Genomic DNA, 25,542 nt, shown 5'->3' on the forward strand with positions numbered 1-25,542 from the left:
ATTAACTGAATAACCCATCCAATCAAAATTCAAAAAAAAGTCCCCAAAGTTGTTATGCCAACGAATACCACAACTTGGTTGTAAAACTTTGGGTACTAGTTTACTAAACAGCCCATTATACCCTCCCTTCCTGACATGTATGCATTTGATAAAGAGCTAAACAGATTGGGGTTATATGGGGGGTGGAATAGATGTGTTTGCTGAGGGTAAGAGAGATGAAATAGAATATCAGGAGAATATAAAGAAGAGGAAGGGTAGAAAGTTTTCTCAAGGTCATGTTGCAAATGTGCATGTGTGTGTGTGTGTGTGCATGTCTTTAAATTGTGCATGTATGTGTATGCCAAATAATGGTTTGTGTGCAATTATGTGTGTGCATGTGTATACACACAAGTTGTGCAAATGTAGGAGTGGCCCAGAATCTTGGAATTTCAGCATAGTAACAAGTTTCTAGCTGTACAACATCATAGTAAGTGGAACAATTAAAAGTCTTAGGCAGGAAGGGAGGGGAAGTAGCATGTTAAGTCTTTAAAAAGTCTACCAAAATAAAATGAATCATATGAGAACTAGTAGATAATTTACATGTGTAGCTGTCTATAATGCCCTAGCAAATATGGATAGATATCACCATGCTTTTGACGTGCCTATTCTAAAATACATTATAACCCATCTCTTTTTTAGGAAGTTTCTTTCTAGTTCAGTTAAGGCTTATAAAATTAAAAAAAAAAACACATTGAATTAATAAAAAAATTAAAAAAAGGGAATTATAATTTTGTTTGCATTAACTGTTTTGTTTAGAAAGTGGTCATAAATCAAAACCTGACTACATGATAACTACTGTTTTAAATATGATTCCATGAATTAACTGGACCCAAAATCTTAGACACTGCAGGGGTTTCCAGCTTTGCAGTAGCTGAACGACTAAACCTAAACTAACTATATCAAATGTTAAATATATTTATATACTTACTAAATCTAGTTAACCAATCTAATAAAAACGATTAATTGTTAAAAATCCTGTATGGGCCTAATTCCACATTTAACGTAAATCTACTAGCAGCTGCGCCCCTTACATCAAAAGAGAGAGAGTGGTTGGACATTAAAATAGCCTGAGCTGGGTGTTTAAATCATTTTAATGGTGATTTAAATCGGGGTGCGCCGAATTTCAGCCAATCACAGCGCGACATTTTTAAAATGCCGCTCTGTCATTGGCTGAAATTTGGCAAACCCCGATCTAAATCACCACTAAAATAATTTAAAGATCCAGCTCTGAAAACAACCAAATGCTAAAACCATTACAGGACAAATGTAAAGCTTTCCTAAAATGAAAAACTAAATAGGTTCAGTCATTATCAAGATAATATTGAAGAAACAAACAAAAAACATGACTATTTTAAATGTTATTAGAAGTTACTCTAGAAATAAAAAAACTTGATAGTAGGAAAAAATCTACACAGAATTATTCTATGGTAGTTTTATTATACGTGAAAAACTTTATGTAGGTAAAATGACAATTCTTGTACAGCAAATTCCTTCTTGCTTTAAAATGGTAAAAATTTAAAATGCAATTTTAATGATTATAGAATATTATGACTGGTGAATTTTGCCCTTTTTGTAGATTACAATTAGTGTTGAAACGTTTAAGCACTCAATTAAATGAACTAACCAATCAAAATTCAATATAATCCCCAAAGTTGTTGAGCCAACGAATAAGAAAACGGTATTATAAAACTTTGAGGACCAGTGTATTAAACAGCTCAATGTCCCCTCCTTTTAATAGCTAATCACTCAATAAAAAGCCAGGTGAACATAAATTTTGAAAAAATATTAAATGTGTTAAGATTTATTTTTTCTTTTAATTTCATTGAATACTAATCTTGTGAGGAATAACAAAGCACAAATATCCGCAGTTATCAACATGTAGATCACATACTCCCAGTGGCCTAAAATATATTTTTTTAAAGGATGACAACATCCATAGAAGCTCTGAAACGGTAGGACAAACGAAAATTAACTCCTGTATAGTGTAAGTGAATTTGTTGAAAAATTACTTAAATATAGCATAATGTTTGAGGACATACTTACATTTTTAAAACTTGATTATAGATATGCTTTGTTTATGATATTGTACATTGTTGTCATAGGAATCATTATTCCAAAAATCAGATGAAAAGGATAATAATATCATAAGAAATAATGTTATAAATCAGCATTTAAGAAAAATACTGTAAATTATTATGGTACCCAAACTTTTTATAATCACGCACACTCATTTCCTTGCATACATCTTTGGGTACTTGTAGAAAAGTTATTAATGGTTTGACTAAACTAGCATTGTCCAAACTTTTCAACATATAATTTCAAACCACAGAAGGGGTAATTTTGTTTAACACCATTGGGTGTATAGTATGTATTAAGAGATATAAGTTTTCCGGAATTTTAATGTAGGGAGTAGATTTGAAATCTGCATCAAATTTTAAGGATTTTTTATAAAATTCGTTTTTTGTATAATTCTTTATCTAAAAGCGGAAATACAAATTAAGTTAATTAATTTTGGCATCTGTGATTGGTGGATTTAAAAAATCTGCGCTCTGATTGGATGTCGTACATCATTCAACCAATTAGAGCGCAGGTAGTTTAAAATCCACCTATCCTATTGGTCAAAGTTAATTAACTTAAAATGTATTTTCGCTTTTAGTTAAAGAATTTCACAAAAAACGAATTTTATAAAAAAAATCCTTAAAATTTGATGCAGATTTCAAATCTACTCCCTACATTAAAATTCCGGAAAACTTATATCTCTTAGTATGTATACCAGATATATTTCCTGTTATATGACATTTCACGTGAATACAACATTGAAACTTATTGAAATACAACCCCAATATTATTCTCTAAAGGAGTTATATATCAAATAAAAATAGACTCACATTTTCTCTGCACGTTCCAATGCTTACAACATCTTGGCCGGGTCACGGTAAGATGTTCATAGTAACGATTATCTCAAAAAAATCTATGAACTTTAAAAGCTTCTAACGGCCAAACAGTGGAACGAATTGTACGCTTGCACAAAATTTAACCGACAAAAAAGGCCTACAAATAATCTGTATTATTCATTAACTAATAATGAACAGTTATCCCCCAGTGCACAAAAATGCGCAAAAACTTGGCTATTCCAGATAATTTGTAGGCCTAATTATGCCGCTTAGAACGGTGTGCGGGCATGATATGTACGTTCAGCCGTTTGGCAGCTAGCAGCCTTTAAAATTCATAGAGTTTTGGAGATATTCGTTACCAGCAATATTTTACCGTGAACTGCAGTAGATCCGATTTCAATATCTTAAGGGACAAGACAATTACCGAGGGATTGATTAGTTGAAAAGTTTGGACACTGCTAGTTAAAACCAACCAATCAAGATTTAATAAAAGTGACCAAAGTTTAGCCTACGAATGGGAGGACGTATTTATATTGTATGTTTTTTATTGAATAAAATACACTAAAATACTTTGGGTATTAGTATAATGTACAGTCCAATATCCTCTTCGTCCTTGATTATGGATTTGATTTCTTAAAAAATTTCTTGTACATTTAGTATTCAAACACCCCTTTCCAATCATAACAAGGAAAGGTAAATTAATTATCCATTGTCTTATCCCTATAACCCTACATACAAGTCTTGTGTGTCTGTCCATGCTTGTTATTTACCTTTGCTGGAGAGTGGTCCAGCAATCAGAACTCCAGTTGTTCCCAGGGAACCTGTTCCGTCTGTTTCACAGCAATAACAAATTATAGAGAATCTTATCCTCATTTATAAGTAACAGAATGTCTTCAAGTCTGTCTGTTTGTGTGTCTTGTTTGTACAGAAGGATCTTGCTTACCACTGAACCAATATGGTTCTCCTTTACAATGCAGCCTCTCCTGGGAAGGAATAAATAACTATTTTTGGGGAGGGCACCACGACCCTCCCAAGAACAGCTCCCATAAAAAGGATCCCTTTTCCAGTTAGAAATTTTTCTATTTAAAGTTGACTTATATGGATGAATTATTGTAATAACTGTCCTTTCGTACCAAAAATATATATACATATACAATTTCTGACCAATAATAAGAACGGATCATTTCTGCACTCATTAATATTAGAATTTGTTATTTTTGCCTATTATAGCAGTTACTGTAGCTAGAGCCTTCTTTGAACCTGCCAATGACGGATGTTGTCCTAGAATATAATTTTCACATAGATTAAGGGTAAGGTAGCTAAAAAAAGATTAGTTCTATGGTTTTAATTTAATAAATACTAGACTATAGCGACTGCTACACTAGCATATAAAGACTCTGAATTCAAATGGGTATAAGGTAAAAAATAGCCTAAAAGCAACCCAGGGCTGAAAACTAAAAACAAAATATCCTAAAACTATTGCATGTCCTATATGAAGTTTTCCTTAAAAGGAGTACTCAATCTTTTCGGCAGTTATTGAAATCTTAATCTTCAGACAAAAAAAATCCTTACTACTTTATATGATTACTATTAGTTGTTTACTCCCGACTAATATTATAATTTATCAATAAATATCAAACACTTTGCTAACTTCAAAGCTACACAAATTAGGATTTAAAAATCATCTACCTATCTAATTCTTTTTTTCCATTCATCTATCTATGATTTTAGTTATTAATCCATTAACACATCCATCTATTTTTCCATCAATTCATTCGCCTATCTATTTATCCTTCTGATTAACCATCTAACTATCCACATATTTTTCCATCTACCCATTTGTACACCTATATCTCTATTGATTTATCCATTAGTCTATTCAATCTATCAAGTCATCCATTTATTAACTTGTTAAAACCTTTATCTATTTAACTATCTTTTTATTTTTTTCCCTATGTATCATTGTATAAGCTAGCAGTTGCGTCTCTAGCATCTGTGAGTAATGTACTTGAAGAAGGGAGGGGGGGGGGGGTTAAAGTTGGTGAAAAATAGCCTAAAAACATCCCATGACTAAAACCAACTAAGTAAAGCTTTAAAGAAATAAGAACTCTGTCATTTCAGTGGTTAGCGAGATCTTAACGAACAAACAACTATACATAAAATTCTACCTAATTCTGCAGAAACGGCAGTTGTTATCAATGAATATGGACCATTCACAAGAATTCCAGTCAGAACAAGAACAAATATCATCCAATAGAAACAACTATCATATTCGGGCACTCCTTATACAAAGTAAATTAAAAGAAAACAAGGATGACAACATCCATAAAAGCAAAGCGCTGAACCGGTAGGACAAACAGACATTAACACTTGTATAGTGTCAGAACTGAATAATCAGAATATAAATGTATAAGAGTCGATGCAAAATTGTAAGTAAATTTGTTGAAAAACTGCTTGATACAGAATAATGTTTATGGACATACTTACATTTTTAGGACTTAATTATAGAGTTGCTCCGCTTATAATATTATACTTTATTGTCCCTGGAATAAGTATACTAAAAATCAGATCAATCGGATAATTAGATCACCTAAAAATTTGTTCTTAAAAAAAGTAAAAAATCAACATGTTTAAAATGGACGTACGGACATTTTGGTGATGATTATAGAGTTGCTACGCTTTTTAAATCGTACTTAATTACTAGAGGAATCACCATGCAAAGTTTGAAATCGATAGGACATGCCTAAATTAACGAAAAAAGCTATCCGTTATGGACGGACGGACCTACCCTAATTGTAGAAAAGCTTCGCTTTTAAAAACAGGGATCTTAAGGGATAAGACAACAAATGATACAAATGATATACTTTTAATTACATCCCCATTGATAATAAACATAATTACTCCTTCTTTAGATTAAAATTGTTGGATGGAATTAAAGTCCTCAAAGTTATTAGACTAACGAATAAGAGAAAATGTATTTATGACTTTGGGTACTGGCATAATTTACTGTCAAAATTACCTCCTTCCCTTAAAAAAAATATTTTTATTGAAGCAAAAAAGTAATCTACCTCCAATTTCTTGAAGAGGACAAATATCTGATATCAGATTCTAAAAAAAGAGTAGTTTTTTGTGTAATCAACTAAAAAATACATGCATATTATGAACCTTTTAAGAATTTAAGTATGGTAATGTCCTCATTCCATAAATTCAGGGATAAGGGATAGGAAACCTGGCCATAAATTAGGTCTCGGCCTGGTTTTGAAAGGGATTATGCAACTTTTACCATTTGCCTAATTTAATGACCTTACTGGCGAACGGCTCATATTGGCTACCGCTCTAAACCAATAGTGTTCTGTGATTTGGGCTTGTTTTGTATCAACCAATCACCAATTGGCTCCGCCAATTGGTGATTACCAGTATTACAGACTGACATAACCATTCTGTAATTAATTGGATCTCTTCAGATGACAGGGAAAGAGAAAAGAGATTTGGGGGCAAGTGATGTGAACACGGAAAAAAGGGGCAGGCAGGCGTGTAGCTGACTCGCACGCCTTCCTGCCCCTTTTTATCCTGTTTATTTCCCCAATCTTCCTTCTCCATTTCCCTTTCTCATCTACTTTTAAAAAGGAGGTGGGAATGAAGGGAGTGAAATATATTATGGGAGGGGGGCCGTGTATTTATATTTGAACTACTCTCTGTCTGCAAAACTATATATATTCAAAACTAACATAACGAGTAACGGCATTTCTTGCGCAAGTCCCCAAACTCAGTCAGAAACTGCTAAATTCTTGCACATTCCCTTTAAGCCAGTCCCCAAAGTCTGAGACTCCTAAAGATTGAATATTCGATCCATTGTCCCCTCCCTTACTCCCTGACAACTAATAGTAATCCTAAGGATTTTTTTGTCAGAAGATTAAAATTTCAATAACTGCCGAAAAGATTGAGTACTCCTTTTAAGGAAAACTTCATATAGGAGTTGCAATAGTTTTAGGATATTTTGTATTTAGATTTCACCCCTGGGTTGCTTTTAGGCTATTTTTTGCCTTATACCCATTTGAATTCAGAGTCTTTATATGCTAGTGTAGCAGTAACTATAGTCTAGTATTTATTAAATTAAAACCATAGAACTTATCTTCCTTTTGGCTACCTTACCCTTAATCTATGTGAATATTATGTTCTAGGACAACATCCGTCATTGGCAGGTTCAAAGAAGGCTCTAGCTACAGTAACTGCTATAATAGGCAAAAATAACAAATTCTAATATTAATGTGTGAAGAAATAATCCGTTCTGATTATTGGTCAGAAATTGAATATGTATATATATTTTTGGTACGAAAGGACAGTTATTACAATAATTCATCCATATAAGTCAACTTTAAATAGAAAAATTTCTAACTGGAAAAGGGATCCTTTTTATAAGAGCTGTTCTTGGGAGGGTCATGGTGCCCTCCCCCAAAATAGTTATTCATTCCTTCCCTGGACCTATGAGAAGCTACTTTTTAAAAGAAACCCATATCGATTCAGCGGTTAGGGAGATCTTTCCGTACAAACGATACGCACAGACAGACATCATAATACTTTTATATAAGGAAAAGTTTCTCTATAATTTGTTATTGCTGTGAAACAGACGGAACAGGTTCTCTGGGAACAACTGGAGTTCTTATTGCTGGACCACTCTCCAGCAAAGGTAAATAACAAGCATGGACAGACACACAAGACTTGTATGTAGGGTTATAGGGATAAGACAATGGATAATTAATTGATCTTTCCTTGTTATGATTGGAAAGGGGCGTTTGAATACTAAATGTACAAGATATTTTTTAAGAAATCAAGAGGATATTGGACTGTACATTATACTAATACCCAAAGTATTTTAGTGTATTTTATTCAATAAAAAAACATACAATATAAATACGTCCTCTTATTCGTATGCTAAACTTTGGTTTCTTTTATTAAATCTTGATTGGTTGGTTTTAACTAGCAGTGTCCAAACTTTTCAACTAATCAATCCCTCGGTAATTGTCTTATCCCTTAAGATATTGGAATCTAGTGCATTTTAAGGTAAAATGTTCCTGGTAACGATTACATCCAAAACTCTATGAATTTTAAAGGCTGCTAGCTGCCAAACGGCTGAACGTACATATCATACCCGCACACTATTCTAAGCGGCATAATTAGGCCTATAAATAATCTGGAATGGCCATGATCCAATGATGCACAGGGAAAGCTTCACTGTTCATTATAGATTAATGACTATTCCAGATTGTTTGTAGGTCTTTTTTTGTCGGTTAAATTTTGTACGAGCGTACAATTTGTTCAACTGTTTGGCCGTTAGAAGCCTTTAAAGTTCATAGATATTTTTGGGATAAATTTTGGCCGGCCAGTTGTTGTAAACATTGGAACGTGCAGAGAAAATGTGAGTCTATTTTTCACTTGATATATAACTCCTTTAGATAATAATATTGGAGTTGTATTTCAATAAGTTTCAATGTTGTATTCACGTGAAATGTCATATAACAGGAAATATATCTGGTATACATACTTTGCACCCAATGATCACAGATGGCGGAAATTTTAGAAGCAGACAATTCTGGAAAAAATAATGATTTCGTCTGCTACGAAAAAATGAATATAAATGGTGTTAGATCACATTAGTTTAATTATTAAATCTGCTTAGAGTTAAACATTAAAAAAGGGCCAGATAGAAAAAACAAAAATAACGGGATTATTTTTTTGGAAAGAAGGTAGCTACGAATTTTTATTTGGTAGTTTATAAATTAGATGTTGTATTTTGAATTTTAAAAATTTAGTACGGAGTTGATACAACACCTTCACCCTAATTTTTGTACAATACAACATAGTACAGATATATCATTACATTATATCCAGTATAGTATCCAAAGAACTTGATAGAATGTTACCCAAGTGCATATTTATTTATTTATTTTGAATTTTAATTAGCAATGAAATTTTCAAATAAAATTTTTACTCATTAATAAAAATGCAAATAATACAAACTAAAATCTGTCTGAGGGAAACCCAACGATAGCTTTCTGACAGTTCAAATTACCAAAGTAAAAGATAAAAAATTTTGGGAGAGAAAAAACTTCATTTTAACAAAAGCCATTAATATATAGGTTTATAAAAAGTTATGTTTTTTTACTTTAAACTAGCTACCTGAATTTGATTCTATACTTTATCTACACACACACACACAGCTTTTTCATTAGCATTTATACGAACCACTGCGCTATCCCAAAACTGGTTTATTAGGCTAGAAATAGGCCTAGGCTTGAAATAGGCCTGAAATAATATTTTCCTACGTTTCCCATCCCTTATCCCTGCATAAATTATAGACAAAATATAAGCCAAAAATTATTATGATATCCTTCTGTAATTGTAGCAGGGTGTCTTTTTGCCTGGCTGTCGCCTCCAGAAAAAAATTAATGTTCTCTGTTGTCTATCTTTTCCGTTTAAAAAAAGAATATAAGGGTAAAGGTCTACTTTCTTCCTTCCATTAACTGCCCCTAGAGGCCTATAGAGGAAAAGCCGCTAATTCTTTATATAAAGTAGTAAGCTTTTTTGTCTATAGCGAAGGATCTTGCTAACCGCTGAACCAATTTGGTTCTCTTTTACAGTGAAGCTTCTTATGTGTTCAGAGATAGTATTAGGCTATTCTATTTTTACAAATATATTTGGTATTGTTTAGGCTATTTTTCTTCCCCTCCATTTCCCATTGAATAAAGAGCCCCCAGATGCTAGGGGCGCAACCGCTAATACCTGATACAGCAACATTGTTGGTATGCCAAGTACAATCATAACACAACAGGTTGTAGCACTCATACCAGTCCTATCTCATTTTTTCTCTCAAAATTTCATGTTGACATCATATCATCATGGCTAAAATGCTATTAGAATATCTTTGTTTATGTGTCGATGATATAGTAGCATATCGATAATATGGCAGTCATGATCACTTTGTATTAAACCTTTTTGTACGGTTATTAGTATTATTTTCATTTTTAAAAATTTTCTAACCTTTTTTCAGATTAAACTTTTGAGAAAAACCTGTAATAACACCAGCTAAAACTCCTCCAATAATTCCACCTAATAAAATAAAACAAACATTATTCATAAAATAAATAAAAAATACAACTTTATGCTACCTTTAGTTGAAAATTATTTTAAAATTAAGGTAAAAATTCCAAAATTGGGGGGAAATAATGAAGAACATTTGACTTTTATTTTTTTCCTAGAAAAGAAAAGCTAAAAATAAAATTAATTTTATTATGTTGGCCTTATGGTTTATTTGTGTTAAATCAAAGCATAAAACACAGTTTTTAACAAGGAAAGTTTTAAGGAAAACCATGAAAAAAGGTATCAATAACATTTAAAAGTACATTCAATAAATAAAAAAGTAAAAAGTTAAAGAAGTCATTGAAATGCACCCAAACTGCATTTAATATTTTATAGCTTTTAGGTGTTGGTTTTTGAAAAGGAAATAACTATAACGAAAAAATCCATAAATTTCATTTTAACACATTTTTCTTGTCTGTAAGTCGGGGGCACCTTATATTGTAACAACCTTGTGAGGTTTTTATGCAGCCCCCCTTTAAAATAAAATTTGTGAACTTGGGAGTGTATCATAATGTATGTATAATAAGTTTTATCCCTGGGGTAAAATTTGCTTGGGGAGGGGGGGTTATTACCCCCCATGAAATCTGATTGTAGGGGTAAATGTTTTTTACCCCACAAAAAAATTTACACCCGGGGTAAAATATTTTTTTTGGGGGGGGGGGTGGTAATTTAATAATGTAAAAAGGTACCTACCTAATTATGAAATACTATTAATTATTTAGTAGTAAAAATGCGCGCGAAGCTCGGCAAATTTTTTTTTGTTATGGATTATTTTTATGGAGGGGGGGGGGGTATTTACACCCCCAAAATTGTTTAGGGGGTAAATACCTCCTCATAAATGCTTGAAGTAAATTTTAAATGGCGGGGGGAAAGGTTAAATTAAAAAAAATTTGGGGGTGCCCATAGTGAAAAATTATTAATAGCATCGTATTATATCCAATTTATATATCATTTCCACGCCTTAGTATTCAATACAAAATATTTTAGTTTTGATAAGAAACATTAAGTAAGCATTACTATTAATGTAGAATAGTGTTGCTTTCAAACTTAAAACATGCAATTAATGTAAATCAATGTATTTAGTGTCATAAAAATGCAACAAAGTAATTTATTAATATTCTTGTTTTTAGGTGACTTTAAGAGCGAAGCTAATCTATAGCTAAGTTGACATTTCTATATTATGACTCGGTGTTGGGCTGAGATTCGAACTTAAAACCTACCCTACAACGAGTAAATGCGCAGTTTATTATATAACTTCTTACCTATGTCAAACACGGTTGACAAAAACGCGGCATTCTCAGCATTAATATTTGACTGGTTGTGTATGTAATTTGGCAACCAGTAGAGGAATGTGTATTTGACCAACTTGGCAAAGAATAGACACAAGGCAAATTCAACTACTCCGGGGATCTACATCAGAAATAATGTCATCAGAAAAGGAGGGGACATTGGACTGTAAATTATTGTTAGGCGTTAGGTTCTTTATTGGTTAGTTCAAATTAGCAGTGTCAAAACTTTTCAACCAATTATTTAAATTCACATTTTTCTTAACCCTTACAGATTGGGGGGGGGGGGTCATATTGACCCCCCCTTTAGTTTTTTCAATGTCATTTTTTTGTAGGTAAGATAGAGAGTTGTGACTTCATGACTTTTTAAGTTTAGTAATTATACGTCGGCAAGAGTTGATCTTATAAGAATATCTGGTCTGTGTCGGTCGTGGCGTCCGGTCAAAGTTGGTTAGGTGGCACCAAATTTAGAAAAAATTCTAAATAAATCTTAATTTCTACATTATGACTTTTGTGTATAAGGTAGAAACAAAAAAAAATTTTTGGTGAATACTTAGATATCAATGAACTTCTGAGAAAAGTAGTGTAATGACCGTTTGACCGCTCCCTGACCGACTTTATGACCGATATTTGTCTGGCTTTTATTACAGACATATATCATAAATATCGTAGCTTCTATTACAGCTAGAGACCTATGAATTTTTTTGGTAAATCCTTATGCAACAATAAACAGATAAAAATATTCATTGGCGCCACCAACCGCTGTTTTACCACCGGAACTGCCGAAAATGGCAGTTTCCATTATTTGCCGTTTTTCGGCGATGATCAGAAAAAGTAATTTTTTTGTTATGAAAAATAAAAGTTTGTCCTAAAATTTGGTCATCCTAGCTGCAAAATTGGCCGCTCTACAGCTGTTTTAATATTTAGCGGCTGGCCACTAAAAAGTGGCTAAGGAGCAGTCTGACCGCTATGACTAGAAAAAATAATTTTCTCTAAAAATACACATGAACCACCAGAAAAAAAATATTATGTCTCTAACTGTAACAGGAGCCGAGATAGAGTCAATATGACCCCCCCCCCCTAATCTATTAAGGTGGGAATTGGGGCCCGATCTGTAAGGGTTAATGAAAAATTTATTTTTTTCCTACCTTTAAGGCTCCAACAAATCCAATAGCTGTTTCTTCATTATCTGTTAAAAATAATTTTAAATATATATAATAATTTTCAAGCAACTCATAGAAAAATTAAGGTACTTAAAATGGTTTCTGTTATTAGTAAAACCTTTTTATGGGGCCAAGGCATTCCTCCTTCTCTTACACTGATTTATAGCATTAGTTAGAATAATTTACATCTTTAGTATGTCTCCATGTATGACAGCCATTAAATTGACACTTTCATAACAAATAAAGGACTCATTATACTTTTCAAAGTTTACCATACTGCCTACCATTGGTCAATTAAAATGTATAATGGCCTGCCACTTTTAATTTAGTCTGTGTATTGGCCTATTTTTGATCATTTGTATTGTATAACGTCGGTTTTTATACAGGCATTATAAAGAGCTTCTACAAAGGTTTTAAAAATTATTGACCTAAAATGTATTATGGGCAATAAAATTCATGGTTTACCTTTATGCTGATGTTCATCAAAATCATATTCGACTCCAGAATCATCTGTAACTTTAGATTCCATGAGAATGGTAGGAGTTTCAACCTTATCACATTTCTTTAATAGACTGGAACCCTCCTGAAGTTGAAACTTATTTGGCTGCATTTTGTCAGGATTACTAAAACACAGATAAAATTAAAAATGAAAGAATAAAATTTTTTATTTAAATTATAGCTTGAAGTTTTAAAACATTATTTTTGAATTCCAGCAGTTTGAATTTGAGAGAAGATTATATTGTAGAAGGGGAGGGGGGGTAATGTTGTGTAAATTGTAAATGTTATGTAAAACCACTTAAACCTATTAAAGGACCATTATTACACATATTCTCTGAATAGTACACTTTAATCAGCTTAACAAGATTTCAAGGTACAAAAGAATTGTCTAATTTGTAATACATTTAAAAATTCCAAAAGTTGTGTTATAGAAAACAAGGATGACAACATCCATAAAAGCGAAGCACTGAAACGGTAGGACAAACGGACATTAACATTTGTATAGTGTCTAAACTGAATTATCAGAATATAAAAGTATAAGAGTAAATTTGTTGAAAAACTTCTTTATACAGGATAATGTTTATTGAGTTTATGGACATACTTACATTTTTAGGATTTGATTATAGAGTTGCTTAGCTTAAAATATTGTTCTTTGTTGTTCCAGGAATCAATATACCAAAAATCAGATCAAACGGATAAATAGATCACATAAAAATTTGCTGTTAAAAAATTAGAAAAATCAACATGTTTAAAATGGACGTACGGACATTCTGGTAATGATTTTAGAGTTGCTACGCTTTCTAAATCGTACCTAACTACTACAGGAATCATCATGCAAAGTATGAAATCGATAGGACAATTCTAACATGCCTGAATTAACGAATAAAAGCTATCTATCTCGGACGGACGTATGGAAGGACGGACGGACGGACGGACTGACCCTAATTATAGAAAAGCTTCGCTTTTAAAAATATATTACCTAGATACCTCCTGCAAAAAAATATCCTCTGGTCTTGGCACAAGAAACAGAAACACTATTAGCCCCATGCTACAGACCATTACTCCTGGAAATAAGTTAAAATATAATCAAGAGCAAGGAATATTCTGTCATAACTCATTCCATGATTTTTAATTAGTATTAAAACTTTTCTCGAGAAGATATATATAGATAAATTATATAAAAAATTGTAATTAATGATAATTTGAAAATATAGTAAACAAACAGATAGCATACAAACCCGGAACAATAAAACAGAGGCCCCAGTTGCTTGAAACAAAGACACCAGCAATCAAGGATCCTGTATTATATAATTACATAATCCTTATAATAAAGTAACAGGATGTCTATTTTTCTGTATGTTTGTTTGTTTGTCTGGTTGTCTTTTTCTTTGTCTGTCCAACTCTCCTCTCCTCAAGTGCCCCTAACAGGCCTTTAAGGGCATAACAGCAAGTAATTAATAATTAGATAAGTTTAAATGGATTATAATAGTGTTTTTAGTCAAATAAAAAACATTCTTTATAAATAATCATTTGCGATCAAATTTTTTTTCTAAAAGATTACCTAGAATATTTCCAATAGATGTATGTGACATCCACAATCCCATAATCAGTCCTCTTCTTCCTTTACCAAACCAGTTTCCCATCACACTTACCACACCTGAAAATAAAACATATCAATGAAGATAGGTGGCTGATTTTTTTGTGAAGATTCTCAATACCGATGTGTAGCTAGTGAATAACTTACTTGGTCAGTTATGTTACAGGAGGCATTCAATTTATTTGTGGTAAAGAATTAAAGTGTTCTGATTTTTTATTTTTAAAGATTTTTGTGATTTTCTCTGTACATATCATTCTGTTCTCTCTCTATTTCTCTTTTTTATGACACTGGCATCTGCTTTATAACACACTTATTCTGTTAGTATATATACATGACTTTTTCGTGCTTCCATACAAATGGGTGTTTTGTCATTAGTGTTTTAATACTTGATATATTGCACAATTGTAACTTTATGACAAAGCCAAAATTGTGTTAAAATTGTGTCAAAAATGATCCATGTGACGTAATAAAATGAAGGAGATGAAAGGAGAAGTGGGAAAGTGGGAAAGAAAACCCCTAAAAAAGAGATGGATAAACTCTCATTTTTATTACGTTACTGGATTATTTTTGACGCAATTTTTACACAATTTGGGCTTTTTCAACTTTATCAATCAGGTTAAATAATACAAAAAGTCTTAATCTAAAACTCCAAAGTTTTATGTTGACTATATGATTGCATTTAATAGAAGTGGTCATAGCTGGCGTATTAATAACAACTCAACATGGGAGAAACGGAAAGTGACATGTGTGACGTCATAAAAGAAACGTTTAGAATGGAAGGAGGAGAGGAGAAGTGGGAATATAACCCCCTAAAAAAGAGATGGATTGAGACATATTTTTATGACGTCACACATAACACTTTCCGAATTTTCCTCGTCATGGTGTTATAAGCACAAATTTACCTGGCCAACTAGAAGACTGAACTACCCCAAAAAACATCTAAATTAAAAAAATTATTAAAAGAATCATTTAATTCGGTTTGTATCAAATAAGTTAACTATTAGTTAATCTTGCATTTTTTGCTCATTTTCTATAAAAAAATAACATACATTATTATTTAAATCTTGAAATAGCTCTATTTATCAATATCAATATGCAGGGATCTTAAGGGATAAGGCTGGGTCATTGAGACAAATTGAAATTTAACGCCAATAATGATAATAAACAAAATTACCCCTTTTGTAGATTATTTTTTTTAAGTTTAAATTTTCAGACTTACTTCTTTATATAATACTATCGGTTTCGCCCTTAATTTAATTAACCTAATTTTTCATATTTTAGATTTAAAAAGAAAAAGTTTAAAAATTTATTGGGGGGAGGAATCTTTTTTGGTGGGAGAGGGGTAGTCGAACCTTCTTTTTGATTTTAGTTTTAAAAAAAACAATTTTAGGGAGTATTTTTCATTTTTTGGTGGGGTTGGGGGTTTTTCATCTCCCCCCCCTCTCCCCCAAGAAAATAGCTTAAAACCATCACAGTACCAGTAGGTATGTTCCCTGAGAGTAGAGCCCAATTGGTTCAGTGGTTACTGACATCTCAAGCCTTAGACAGACAGACATCGTTCTACTTAGTATTATAGATGAAATAACATTGTAAATTTAGTTACCTGTATTAGTATGAAATAATAGATACTATGAACATTCAGGTAGCTGGCACCACCAAACAATATACACGCACCTCCAGATAAAAGCATACCTGCATAAAACATACGGATTAACTAAGAAAATGTCTAATGATACATTTTGATATCTAAATAAAAAAGTAACAAGAAAATATCCAATGATGATAAACAAAATTACTCTTTCTGTAGATTAAACTTGAGCCAAGGAATAAGATAAGGGGATATAAAACTCTGGGTACTTGTGTAATTTGCTGTCCAATGTACCCTCCCTCACTAGCGGTATGCAGAAAATGATTATTGTCAACAAAAATTTTAATTGAAATAAATACCATTTGTTTATTGAATATCATAGATTGTAACATATAACAATGGATATCAAATCTCTCCCTTCTTATGTTACCCAATCCCCACGACCATGCATGAACTTATTGACTAATATCTGAGGACTAAATTAGCAACCTAATTTGACAAAATGCTGTATCCATTCATAAAACTTACCGGATCAAGTCAAGCTTAGTGTGCCAATGGCAACAAGTAAAACAGAGCGTGCCAATATTCCCCCTAGTCAAGTAGAGTATGCCAATATTCCCCCAAGTCAAGTAGCGTGTGCCAAAACAGGCTATTGGCATGCTCAGCTTGACTTGATCCAACTTACCTATTGTTATAAAATATCTGATGTTCATTCTTTCAGCTATAAATCCACTAAAGAACATAGAGATGGAGTAGGCCGCTAGAAAACTTAAAAAATAATTACTTTTCATTTGTGTTAAATATTTGAAATTCCTTTTCTAATTTGTTGCTCTTAGGTGCTTTCACAAAAAAATGCCAGTTGAGAATTGTAATCCCCTCCCCTGATAATTATTTTGAAATATATTTTGAAATTATTATGAAAACAAGGAATTGGCATTTTTTACTTATGTCCAACTTTTTCTATAACCTGTAAACTTCTTACCTAAAAAAGAGAAACCAATTGGTTCAGTAGTAATTGAGATCTTAAGCTTCAGACAAAAAAACTCACTACTTTATGCAATAGGAAGGTATTTAGAATTGGAGTTCTGACTCCCCCTCCCCTCATTCAAGTGACTCTAGAGTCCTCTAAGGCACTAGCCGCTAGTATTTAATAAAATGACAAGTTTATTATTTCCTGACATCCAGAATTCCCAGGTAGAACTTGGCCTCCTGTTCTGGACTTCCATCCAGCTCTGTTATCCAAGAACTTAATATTCAAAGACAAGATTATTTTTTAGCAATTATAATTATGGAAGGTGGGCTTTTTTACCCCTATGTCTATCACCTAAATGAGGTACTAACCCAGCGGTTATATGGCTGCAGTCTCCTTCCCTGGCTTTTTAGCACCTAATATAACCTAGCCTAACCTGACTTAAAGTAATAAACAAACAATCCAAAAACCACGGCTACTCCCCTTAATTTGATTTATCAAAAAAATAAGTGGAATAGGATTTTCAGTGATCAAAAAGTTACTTAGTGTAAAAGCACTTAATATTTTTGTTTAAAGTTTGAAATTAAAAAAATTTGATTCCATAATCTATAATACAAATTAGCTTGATGTCTGTCTGTCCGTCCGTCCGTCCGTCCGTCTGAAGCTTAAGATCTCGGTAACCACTGAACCGATTGGATTCTACTCTTAAGGGTATATACCTATCGGTCCTGTGGTGGTTTTAAGCTATTTTCTTGGGGGGTGGGACACCCCCAACCACCCAAAAAATGAAAATTTCCCACGCCAATTTTTTTTTTTTTTTGCAGAACATTTCCTTGGTCCTTTTTTTTTATTTTTTTTTTGCAGAAGATTTTCTAGGTCCTTTTTTTATGCAGAAGATTTCCTTGGTCCTTTTACGAATTTCGCCTAAATTTTTTTTTGATCACCTCTTGGGGCAAAGCCCCTAGAGGCTAGGGGCGAAGCCGCTAGTATTTGAAAAAGGAACATACCTGCAATTTAAATAGTTTTCATGGCAGTCCAAAATGATGTTCTTAACAACTGTAATTGGCTTCCTAAATTGTAATCAGTTTTAGTATATGGTCTTCAAAACAATATGTAGCCCAGAAAAAGATATTTTTGGTGGAAGGAGGAGGAGGTTTTGTTAACTAAAAATCAAACAAAAATGTTTTACACCCCTCGGAAATTTTTAACCTAAATCAAGAAGCTTTGCCAAACTCACCCAATAAAATCGAAAAAAATCATAGGATGAATTCCTTTGTGTTTGTTTAGGCCATCAGCCCTTGGGAGTAAACAAAAACATTTTTGAAGCAGCTTGGATAAATGTTCCAATGTTTGGCAGAATTATGCCAAATGAAATCATATTCCCTTCTTATATGACCTCAATCGGGATAATTCAGCTAAGCTTGGCATCTTTTGTCTACTTTTTGGGAGACACTAAAAGCTGCTTCAACGGTAATTGCTAAATAGAAAATTATTTTTGTATCCGCGGACAAGATAAAATACCTTGAAAGATTACAGAGCATGTATGTAAAGAAGGTGAGAACAAGAACAGAACCTTGCAAAACTCGTCGCCTCCAATTTTCATCCTATTCAATATTATTATATCAGATTTTTACACATAATAATATTGCTTATAATTTAAAAACTTAGTTCCTATAATTACATTTAATAAAGTTATATTTTTTCTATTTTTTTTCTTCATAAAAGTTACATTTTATATTATCAAAATACCAATGTTTTTTTTTATAATATAGATTAAGTTAGGTTGTATTAGGTTAATGATAGCCCGCATTGGTTATTGGACCGCAGGTTAAGGCCCCGTAGGGTTAGAACTCCCATAAGAGGTTAGGCAAGACTCAAAACTTTTCAGGATTTGTAAACATATGATTAATAACTCATAAGGCATGAAAGTTAGGGGAGGGCATACATTTATGAATTATCTATTGTATATCATATCTATGTATATCTATCTATGTATCAATATATTTATATCAATCTCTCTCTCTCTCTATCTCTCTCTCTTTCTTTCAAAGAGCTTTGCTACTATTAGACGAAATCGTCCTTGTTTTAATGGTGTACTTCATATTATGGATGTTGTTTTATAAGGGTTATTATTGAATCGTATTATAGACAGTTTTCCGCGGATATTAAAAAATATAAGGGGCGGATGGCCCGGTCTAACAAAACTTAAAATTGGTCTAAATTTTATGATTTTTATTTTAATATTAGTGGAAAATTGATTTTTCAGTATGAATGAAAACCGGCTCTAAACCAGCAGTTATCAAACGGTTTGTAAACCATACTGGAATAGTGGGGTACCTTTATGCAACTATTTCTGTTGAAATATTTTATAATAACTGGGGGACCTTGGGTTGTAAACACATTTTTGCATAACATTTTTCATTCAAAAACTGCAACAAATTTTTTATACAATCCAGCAGTAATTTAACAACGATGACAACATCCATAAAAGTGAAGCACTGAAACGGTAGAACAAAAGGACATTAACACTTGTATAGTGTCAGAACTGAATAATCAGAATATAAATGTATAAGAGTTAAAGCAAAATTGTAAGTAAATTTGTTGAAAAACTGCTTGATACAGGATAGTGTTCATGGACATACTTACATTTTTAGGACTTGATTATAGAGTTGCTTTGCTTATAACATTATACTTTGTTGTCCCAGGAATCAATATACCAAAAATCAGATCAATCGGATGATTAGATCACATAAAAATTTGTTGTTAAAAAAGTAAAAAAAAACAACATGTTTAAAATGACGTACGGAAATTTTGGTAATGATTATAGAGTTGCTACGCTTTCTAAATCGTACCTAACTACTTAAGGAATCACCATGCAAAGTTTGAAATCGATAGGACAATTCTAACATGCCTAAATTCACGAAAAAAGCTATCCATTACGGACGGGCGTACGGACGGACCTACCTTAATTATAGAAAAGTTTCGCTTTTAAAAAGTGAAAAAGTAAAAAAAAGGTGTTGATTTTCCTAATCTCCATGAAATCAAATTGATAGGGTTTTCTTATAACAGGGGTTAAAAATTAAAATGCAAATAATCACACACAAGACTGACGCTAAAATACTAAAACAATTTTGATCACATTTTATAAATTACTCATAACTTGTATTTTTAACATTCAAAGCTTGTTCTTCAAAGCGTTGTGTCCCTCATTTGGCAACTATAAATAATGTATGTATGTAAAGCAGAGATTTATCTTTTAAATGTAAACCTCAATCATTTTTTGTTCTTTTATTTAATTTCCTTACCCTTTTTTAAAAGCGAAGCTTTTCTATAATTAGGGTCGGTCCGTCCGTCCGTAACGGATAGCTTTTTTCGTTGATTTAGGCATGTTAGAATTGTCCTATCTATTTTAAATTTTGCATGGTGATTCCTTTAGTAGTTAGGTATTTTTTAGAAAGCGTAGCAACTCTATAATCATAATCCGATTGATCTGATTTTTTGTATATTGATTCCTGGGACAATTGTATTGATTTTCATTCCCAATGATGAAATATGGATTTACTTGTCCTACAGACTATAGTTATTAGTTGAAAAGTTTCAAGATTCTCAGATGTTATTAGCCAATGAAAGACCGTGTTTATAAACTTCGAGTACTAGTATGATTTAAAGCCCTGTTCCTAAATCTACAATTTTTACAGTGCAGTGTAGATTATTTCATTTCACCTTTGTGAGTTATGGACATTTACATTCTTGTTTATCATACTAATAAGTACACAAATATTGTAATCGTGTTTAATTCAACAATTTAATAAATAGAATAAATTATAAGCAAGTGCAATAAATGTCCATTACCAGCGAAGCTATATACAGTTTGCTTGAAAAAAATACAGTCATGAAATATAGTTATTCAATAAAAATATAAAAATTATAGAGATGGTTCATTGTTTATGTAGAAAACGGACTGACCCTAATTATAGAAATAGTAGCAGTAATTTTGAACCCACAAAATTGTTTATCTTTTTTATTAACAAGTAAAATGTTTTTCTTTTTAAATTATCTAAATAACTATTATAATAAATGGATTTAGCTTTTTCGGGGAGCCTTAACACTTGTCCTGTGAATGAAAAAGACCGGAGGTATGTTAAAGGGGGAGGGGACTTACGGAGAAATATTTAAAGAATTATTTCTTCTCCTTTGTTCCAGGTATAAGAAATAAATCTAAAATAATATTTAGGGGGCAAATAGAGAGATCGTCAATTCTACTATGTGTTGTCCCCTGACGACAGCTGAAAATCACGAATCGGTTTTGTGATTTTTTCGAATAAATTTCATTGTTGCTATGAGCTGCCTTTGATCACATCCTAGGCAAATTCCTTTGCACGTGTCTGTCTTGGTAAAAGTACCCATTAAGCCAAATAATTAGATAATGTGTTTTTAAAACTCTGGGTACCAGTATAATCTACAATCCAATGTCACCTCCCTCCCTAATAATTAAATAACAAACCATATATATAAGAATTTAAACCCCAAAAGAATCTTTTCTATATATTAAGAAGAGTTTAAATAAAACGATTTTGATGCATATTTTGGAATATGTGACATTTGACTTTAATGTTCTTTGCCTCTTGACAAAAACAGGGATTATAACCCTTAAAAACAAATGTTCGTATTCATGGTATTGAAATGGCGTTTAGCGTATGGAAATTTCAGTTGATATCGATAGCCGCGCTTAATCCGCGACTAAGCCTTAAGTTAAAACCTGTTTAGAATCTTTGATTTGATTGAAAAGAGGGATTGCCATATTTGGGTCAAATAAAGACTACCAGACAATTTTTAAAATTGCAAACGGTTAATAGCAGCTGCCGTGCGGCTATCGAGCCCTGGTAGATAGAGTAATTCTAATGTAAAGTTCTATTTTAACAAAAAAAATAAATCACTTCATAAACATTTTTAGATGTGCTGAAAATGGATTGCCTATTTCTTCCCTAATTTCCAAAGTTGTACAGCAGATAACCCAATTATTGCAAACGCTATCTTCAGCTACTCCGGTCAAAGGGAAAAGCGATATAATGTATTAACGATTTATACATCATATACATGCAAAATTTAAATTTTTCAAATTTAGATTTTTTGGGGGGATTTGTATCTCTTATTAAAAGTAGCTAAGAAATTTTTACACAAATACTTTCTATCTCTAATAGCATCTAGGTAATTCATATTTTCCCATTATTACGAATATCAATAGGCTATGCAGACTAAAATCTACTTAAACCCATTTAAACTTACTTTTCTTTCCATTTTTTTTGTTCTTTATGTCTTGAAATTATATTTCATTAACTTTTAAAATGAAATATTAGATGTATTTTTTAAAATAATTACATTTTTTTTAGAAAACATTTCTGTGCTGTTTTTGGCCTCTTTGAGTACAAGTATGGGATGAAAAATTAGGTTATACAAAGAAGAATGTTTCTGGATGGTTATATAAAATTACCAATGAGCGTCAGCCGGCCGGCAGTGGTTGATAGCGTCAGTATGCGTAAATTGAGTAGGGCAGATACACAAAAAAAACATTCTACTTAAAATTGTTTAGTAATCCTAATACAAAAAGTAGTCAGATTTTTTTGTCTGGAGCTTAAGATTTCCGATTGAGTTCTCCATCTTAGGGAAGCTTCACATAGGTTCTGGAAGGATTTACTATTTTATTTTTAGATTTAGGTTAAGGGATAGTTTCAGGCTGTTTATCAATCTTTAAATAAAGGCGCATCCACTAGTAACTTAATATTCTATCCGTATCATCTATTAAAATCATGAAAGTATTCAATATTTACAATATGACGAAATAAATATAAATAATTCTTTTTGAATGATTTGCAGCTTTTGTTTGCGGTTTCGCCCCTAGCAAATAGGAAAAAACTTCCTTTCAAGGAGGGATAATTGGATATTAGTTTTTAAATGAGAAAATATCTTTCCAGGGGAGGGGGGGAGGTGTTAAAGGAATATAATCGGACCATTATTAAGCTTTCTTCGAATAATTGTTGATTGCCGATTGTAAGGTTGTAATGGATTAGGATACACCTATACAAACTAATATAAGCTTACTACTTTTAAAATTAAGTATTTAATAACAGAAGTATAAAAATCTTAATGTATTCATCTGCCTAACTGTAGGAGGCCGCATGGCTCAATGTCTAAAGTTGTAAAGAGGCCAGTATGGAGTAGAGGCACAGTGGTAATTTTTATGGAAATAATACAAAATGAAAGAAGGAAACGTGACTTGTTATTAAAGTAACAAGCAAATAAGGTTTTCAAACTTCAGAACCCTAATTCTGTCTCTCATTTTATATTAAAAATATATGATTCTTGATTATGGACAAGAAATAGTAGTTTTACAGTGTAACTACATCTTAAAAATAATAGATCTGGTAATGTGTACAGCCATAGCTACTTTAAGTTTATCAAAAAGTGCAAATCTTGTGTGTTACCGCCACTTTATTCTAGTATTGTTTTATATCTAAAAAGTAGTTTTGGGTGGCTTTTGTAACAAGTAACGCCAAAAAGTTACTAAAACAGAAAAAAATAGCTCTAAAAATATGGTTTTAGATTTTGTAATTATTATTCGAGTGTTACTCTTATGTAGCTACCAATTGAAGTAATAGCGCGGTTTATAATTTGGCAGGGATCTAAAGGCGTGAGAAAATGGCCGATGAATTAATGTACATACATCCCCAATGATGATTTACAAATCCAACCTTCAGTAGATTAGAATTAGTGATTGAAATGTTTGAACAATCAACTTACTGAGCCAACCAATCAAAATTCACCAAAGTCCCCAAAGTTGTTATCTCACCGAATGAGAAAACGTTATTGCAAAACTTTAGTGACTAAGGAACAGCCCTATGTCCTCTCTATCTCTGATAATTTGGTCTGAAGAAGAGGTGTGAAGAAGGGGGTGTAGAAGAATGTATCCATCCCGATGGCAAATTTATTCCCAAATGAATTTGTCTTTTACCAATAACTGTTGGTTCCAATTTTTTCCCACTGTGTGCAAAGTTAAAATCAAGGGCAAACTGTACGGCCGTGGAAAGGGGCCAGGAGATGGGGAGATGCAAAATAGTGCAGCCTCTCGGTTTTGCACCAGGGGAAAGGGATGTGCAGTATCCTGTGAAATTTCGTTAAATTCTCTCGACATGAAATTTATATGATCTGTACCGACTAAATGTTTTATTTATAAGTGATTGACATAAACTATGTACATCGGTATTTATTTTAATTTGTTTATATCAAAGTTTCTGATAAACATGGCCATAGCCATATGCCAAACCATAATATTGCCTTAACAAATAAATTATAATGACATTCAAATAGCTTCACGAAATCTTAACATAGCAAGTTTTGGGTCAGGTGCAGTTCACGGTAAAATGTTCCTGGTTACGAATTTCTCCAAAAATCTATGAACTTTAAAAGCTACTCACAGCCAAATGGTCAAACGTATAGATTTTGCAGGCACAGATTTTAACCGACAAAAGAAGGCCTATAAATAACCTGAAATATTCATAAATCAAAAATGCACAGTTGTCTAGCAGGGCACATAAATGCGCGAAAAATGTATATTTAACATGTTTTTCTTCAATGAAGCTTTCCATGTGAATTATTGGAACTTGGCTATTCCAGATTAATAGGAGGCCTACTTATGCCGCTTAACACGGTGTGCAGGCATGACATGTACGTTCAGCTGTTTGGCAGCTAGCAGCCTTTAAATTCGTAGATTTTTAAAGATAATTGTTACCAGGAACATTTCACCGTGAACTGCAGTAGATCCCAAGTTTTTATTGGAGATTTGGAGATGAAACTATGACCAATGAATTGAACATATAAATATTCTTTGCTTTTAAATGTATGCTTTTGTTAGCTTTAATCTTTTAGCAAATCTATACAATAATTCACTTTCTTTGTTCATCTACCAGTCCATCCAAACAGTAAGTCTACAAGAAAATGTGATTTTGTTTGAGACCCCTTTCCAAAGAGTATCCTGTGTACAATTCACTTAGTCCGTCTGGCTGTTGTTCATGCTTCATAAAAGGAATATGTATAATCATGCTTTTGATTATCCTTCTACCCCTTTTCTCAATTTTTTGGAAGGCCACTGAAAAGTGAACATTTGCTCCTATAACTTCCTTTTTTCCATTTGTCCACTAATGATGTTTTGTGCTTCGCTACTTTCGTATAATTTCTTGTGTTTGGTGTTTTCAATGGGCTATATTTGTAGTGGGAGCAGGCCTAGCTATTCTAACATTCAAATTTACAAAAAAAAATCACAAAACCTTTGAAAGTATATCTTGTTTTTTCATGTAACTAAGGAGGGGTGGGTAA

At 32.3% G+C, this 25,542-nt stretch overlaps 3 protein-coding genes across 3 annotated transcripts; all 3 read right to left on the reverse strand.

Annotated features, from left to right (window-relative positions):
* Window positions 1-1,464: 1,464 nt before the first annotated feature.
* LOC145305968 (glucose-6-phosphate exchanger SLC37A2-like) lies at window positions 1,465-9,818 on the reverse strand. The gene is made up of 6 exons (XM_080147880.1): window positions 9,714-9,818; window positions 6,002-6,041; window positions 5,102-5,215; window positions 4,155-4,214; window positions 3,704-3,763; window positions 1,465-1,940 (listed from the first exon to the last, which is right to left on the reverse strand). Exons 1-6 carry the CDS (start codon window positions 9,774-9,776, stop codon window positions 1,834-1,836), a joined length of 444 nt encoding a protein of 147 aa, XP_080004006.1. The 5' UTR covers window positions 9,777-9,818; the 3' UTR covers window positions 1,465-1,833.
* A 148-nt stretch (window positions 9,819-9,966) lies between these two features.
* On the reverse strand, window positions 9,967-16,986 carry LOC145306413 (glucose-6-phosphate exchanger SLC37A2-like). Its single transcript, XM_080148507.1, has 10 exons — window positions 16,888-16,986; window positions 16,218-16,306; window positions 15,517-15,553; window positions 14,579-14,674; window positions 14,256-14,315; window positions 13,997-14,081; window positions 12,985-13,142; window positions 12,505-12,545; window positions 11,333-11,480; window positions 9,967-10,040 (listed from the first exon to the last, which is right to left on the reverse strand). Exons 1-10 carry the CDS (start codon window positions 16,943-16,945, stop codon window positions 9,967-9,969), a joined length of 846 nt encoding a protein of 281 aa, XP_080004633.1. The 5' UTR covers window positions 16,946-16,986.
* Window positions 16,987-17,348: 362 nt separating this feature from the next.
* On the reverse strand, window positions 17,349-19,615 carry LOC145305523 (uncharacterized). Its single transcript, XM_080147157.1, has 4 exons — window positions 19,510-19,615; window positions 18,694-18,776; window positions 18,180-18,242; window positions 17,349-17,448 (listed from the first exon to the last, which is right to left on the reverse strand). The coding sequence occupies exons 1-4, from the start codon at window positions 19,585-19,587 to the stop codon at window positions 17,370-17,372; spliced, it is 303 nt and encodes a 100-aa protein (XP_080003283.1). The 5' UTR covers window positions 19,588-19,615; the 3' UTR covers window positions 17,349-17,369.
* Window positions 19,616-25,542: the final 5,927 nt, after the last annotated feature.

Source organism: Acartia tonsa, chromosome 14 (assembly GCF_053477335.1).
Source record: "Acartia tonsa isolate MP-2025a chromosome 14, ASM5347733v1, whole genome shotgun sequence".
Classification (NCBI taxonomy): Eukaryota; Metazoa; Arthropoda; class Copepoda; order Calanoida; family Acartiidae; genus Acartia; species Acartia tonsa.

Coding starts and splice junctions, on each gene's coding strand:
- LOC145305968 (XM_080147880.1), bottom strand. CDS start 9,776: ATGAGTGCTACAACCTGTTGTGTTATGATTGTACTTGGCATACCAACA. Junction 4,215..5,101: donor TGCCGTTTCTGCAGAATTAG/GTAGAATTTTAT, acceptor ATTATATTCTAG/GACAACATCCGTCATTGGCA. Junction 3,764..4,154: donor TACAGTAACTGCTATAATAG/GCAAAAATAACA, acceptor GCTGTGAAACAG/ACGGAACAGGTTCCCTGGGA.
- LOC145305523 (XM_080147157.1), bottom strand. CDS start 19,587: ATGTTATGCAAAAATGTGTTTACAACCCAAGGTCCCCCAGTTATTATA. Junction 18,777..19,509: donor ACAGAAATAGTTGCATAAAG/GTACCCCACTAT, acceptor AATATTGAATAG/GATGAAAATTGGAGGCGACG. Junction 17,449..18,179: donor GAAAACTATTTAAATTGCAG/GTATGTTCCTTT, acceptor TTGAATATTAAG/TTCTTGGATAACAGAGCTGG.
- LOC145306413 (XM_080148507.1), bottom strand. CDS start 16,945: ATGTTCTTTAGTGGATTTATAGCTGAAAGAATGAACATCAGATATTTT. Junction 14,675..15,516: donor TCAGTCTTCTAGTTGGCCAG/GTAAATTTGTGC, acceptor TTTTATTTTCAG/GTGTGGTAAGTGTGATGGGA. Junction 14,082..14,255: donor CCTCTGTTTTATTGTTCCGG/GTTTGTATGCTA, acceptor ACTTATTTCCAG/GAGTAATGGTCTGTAGCATG.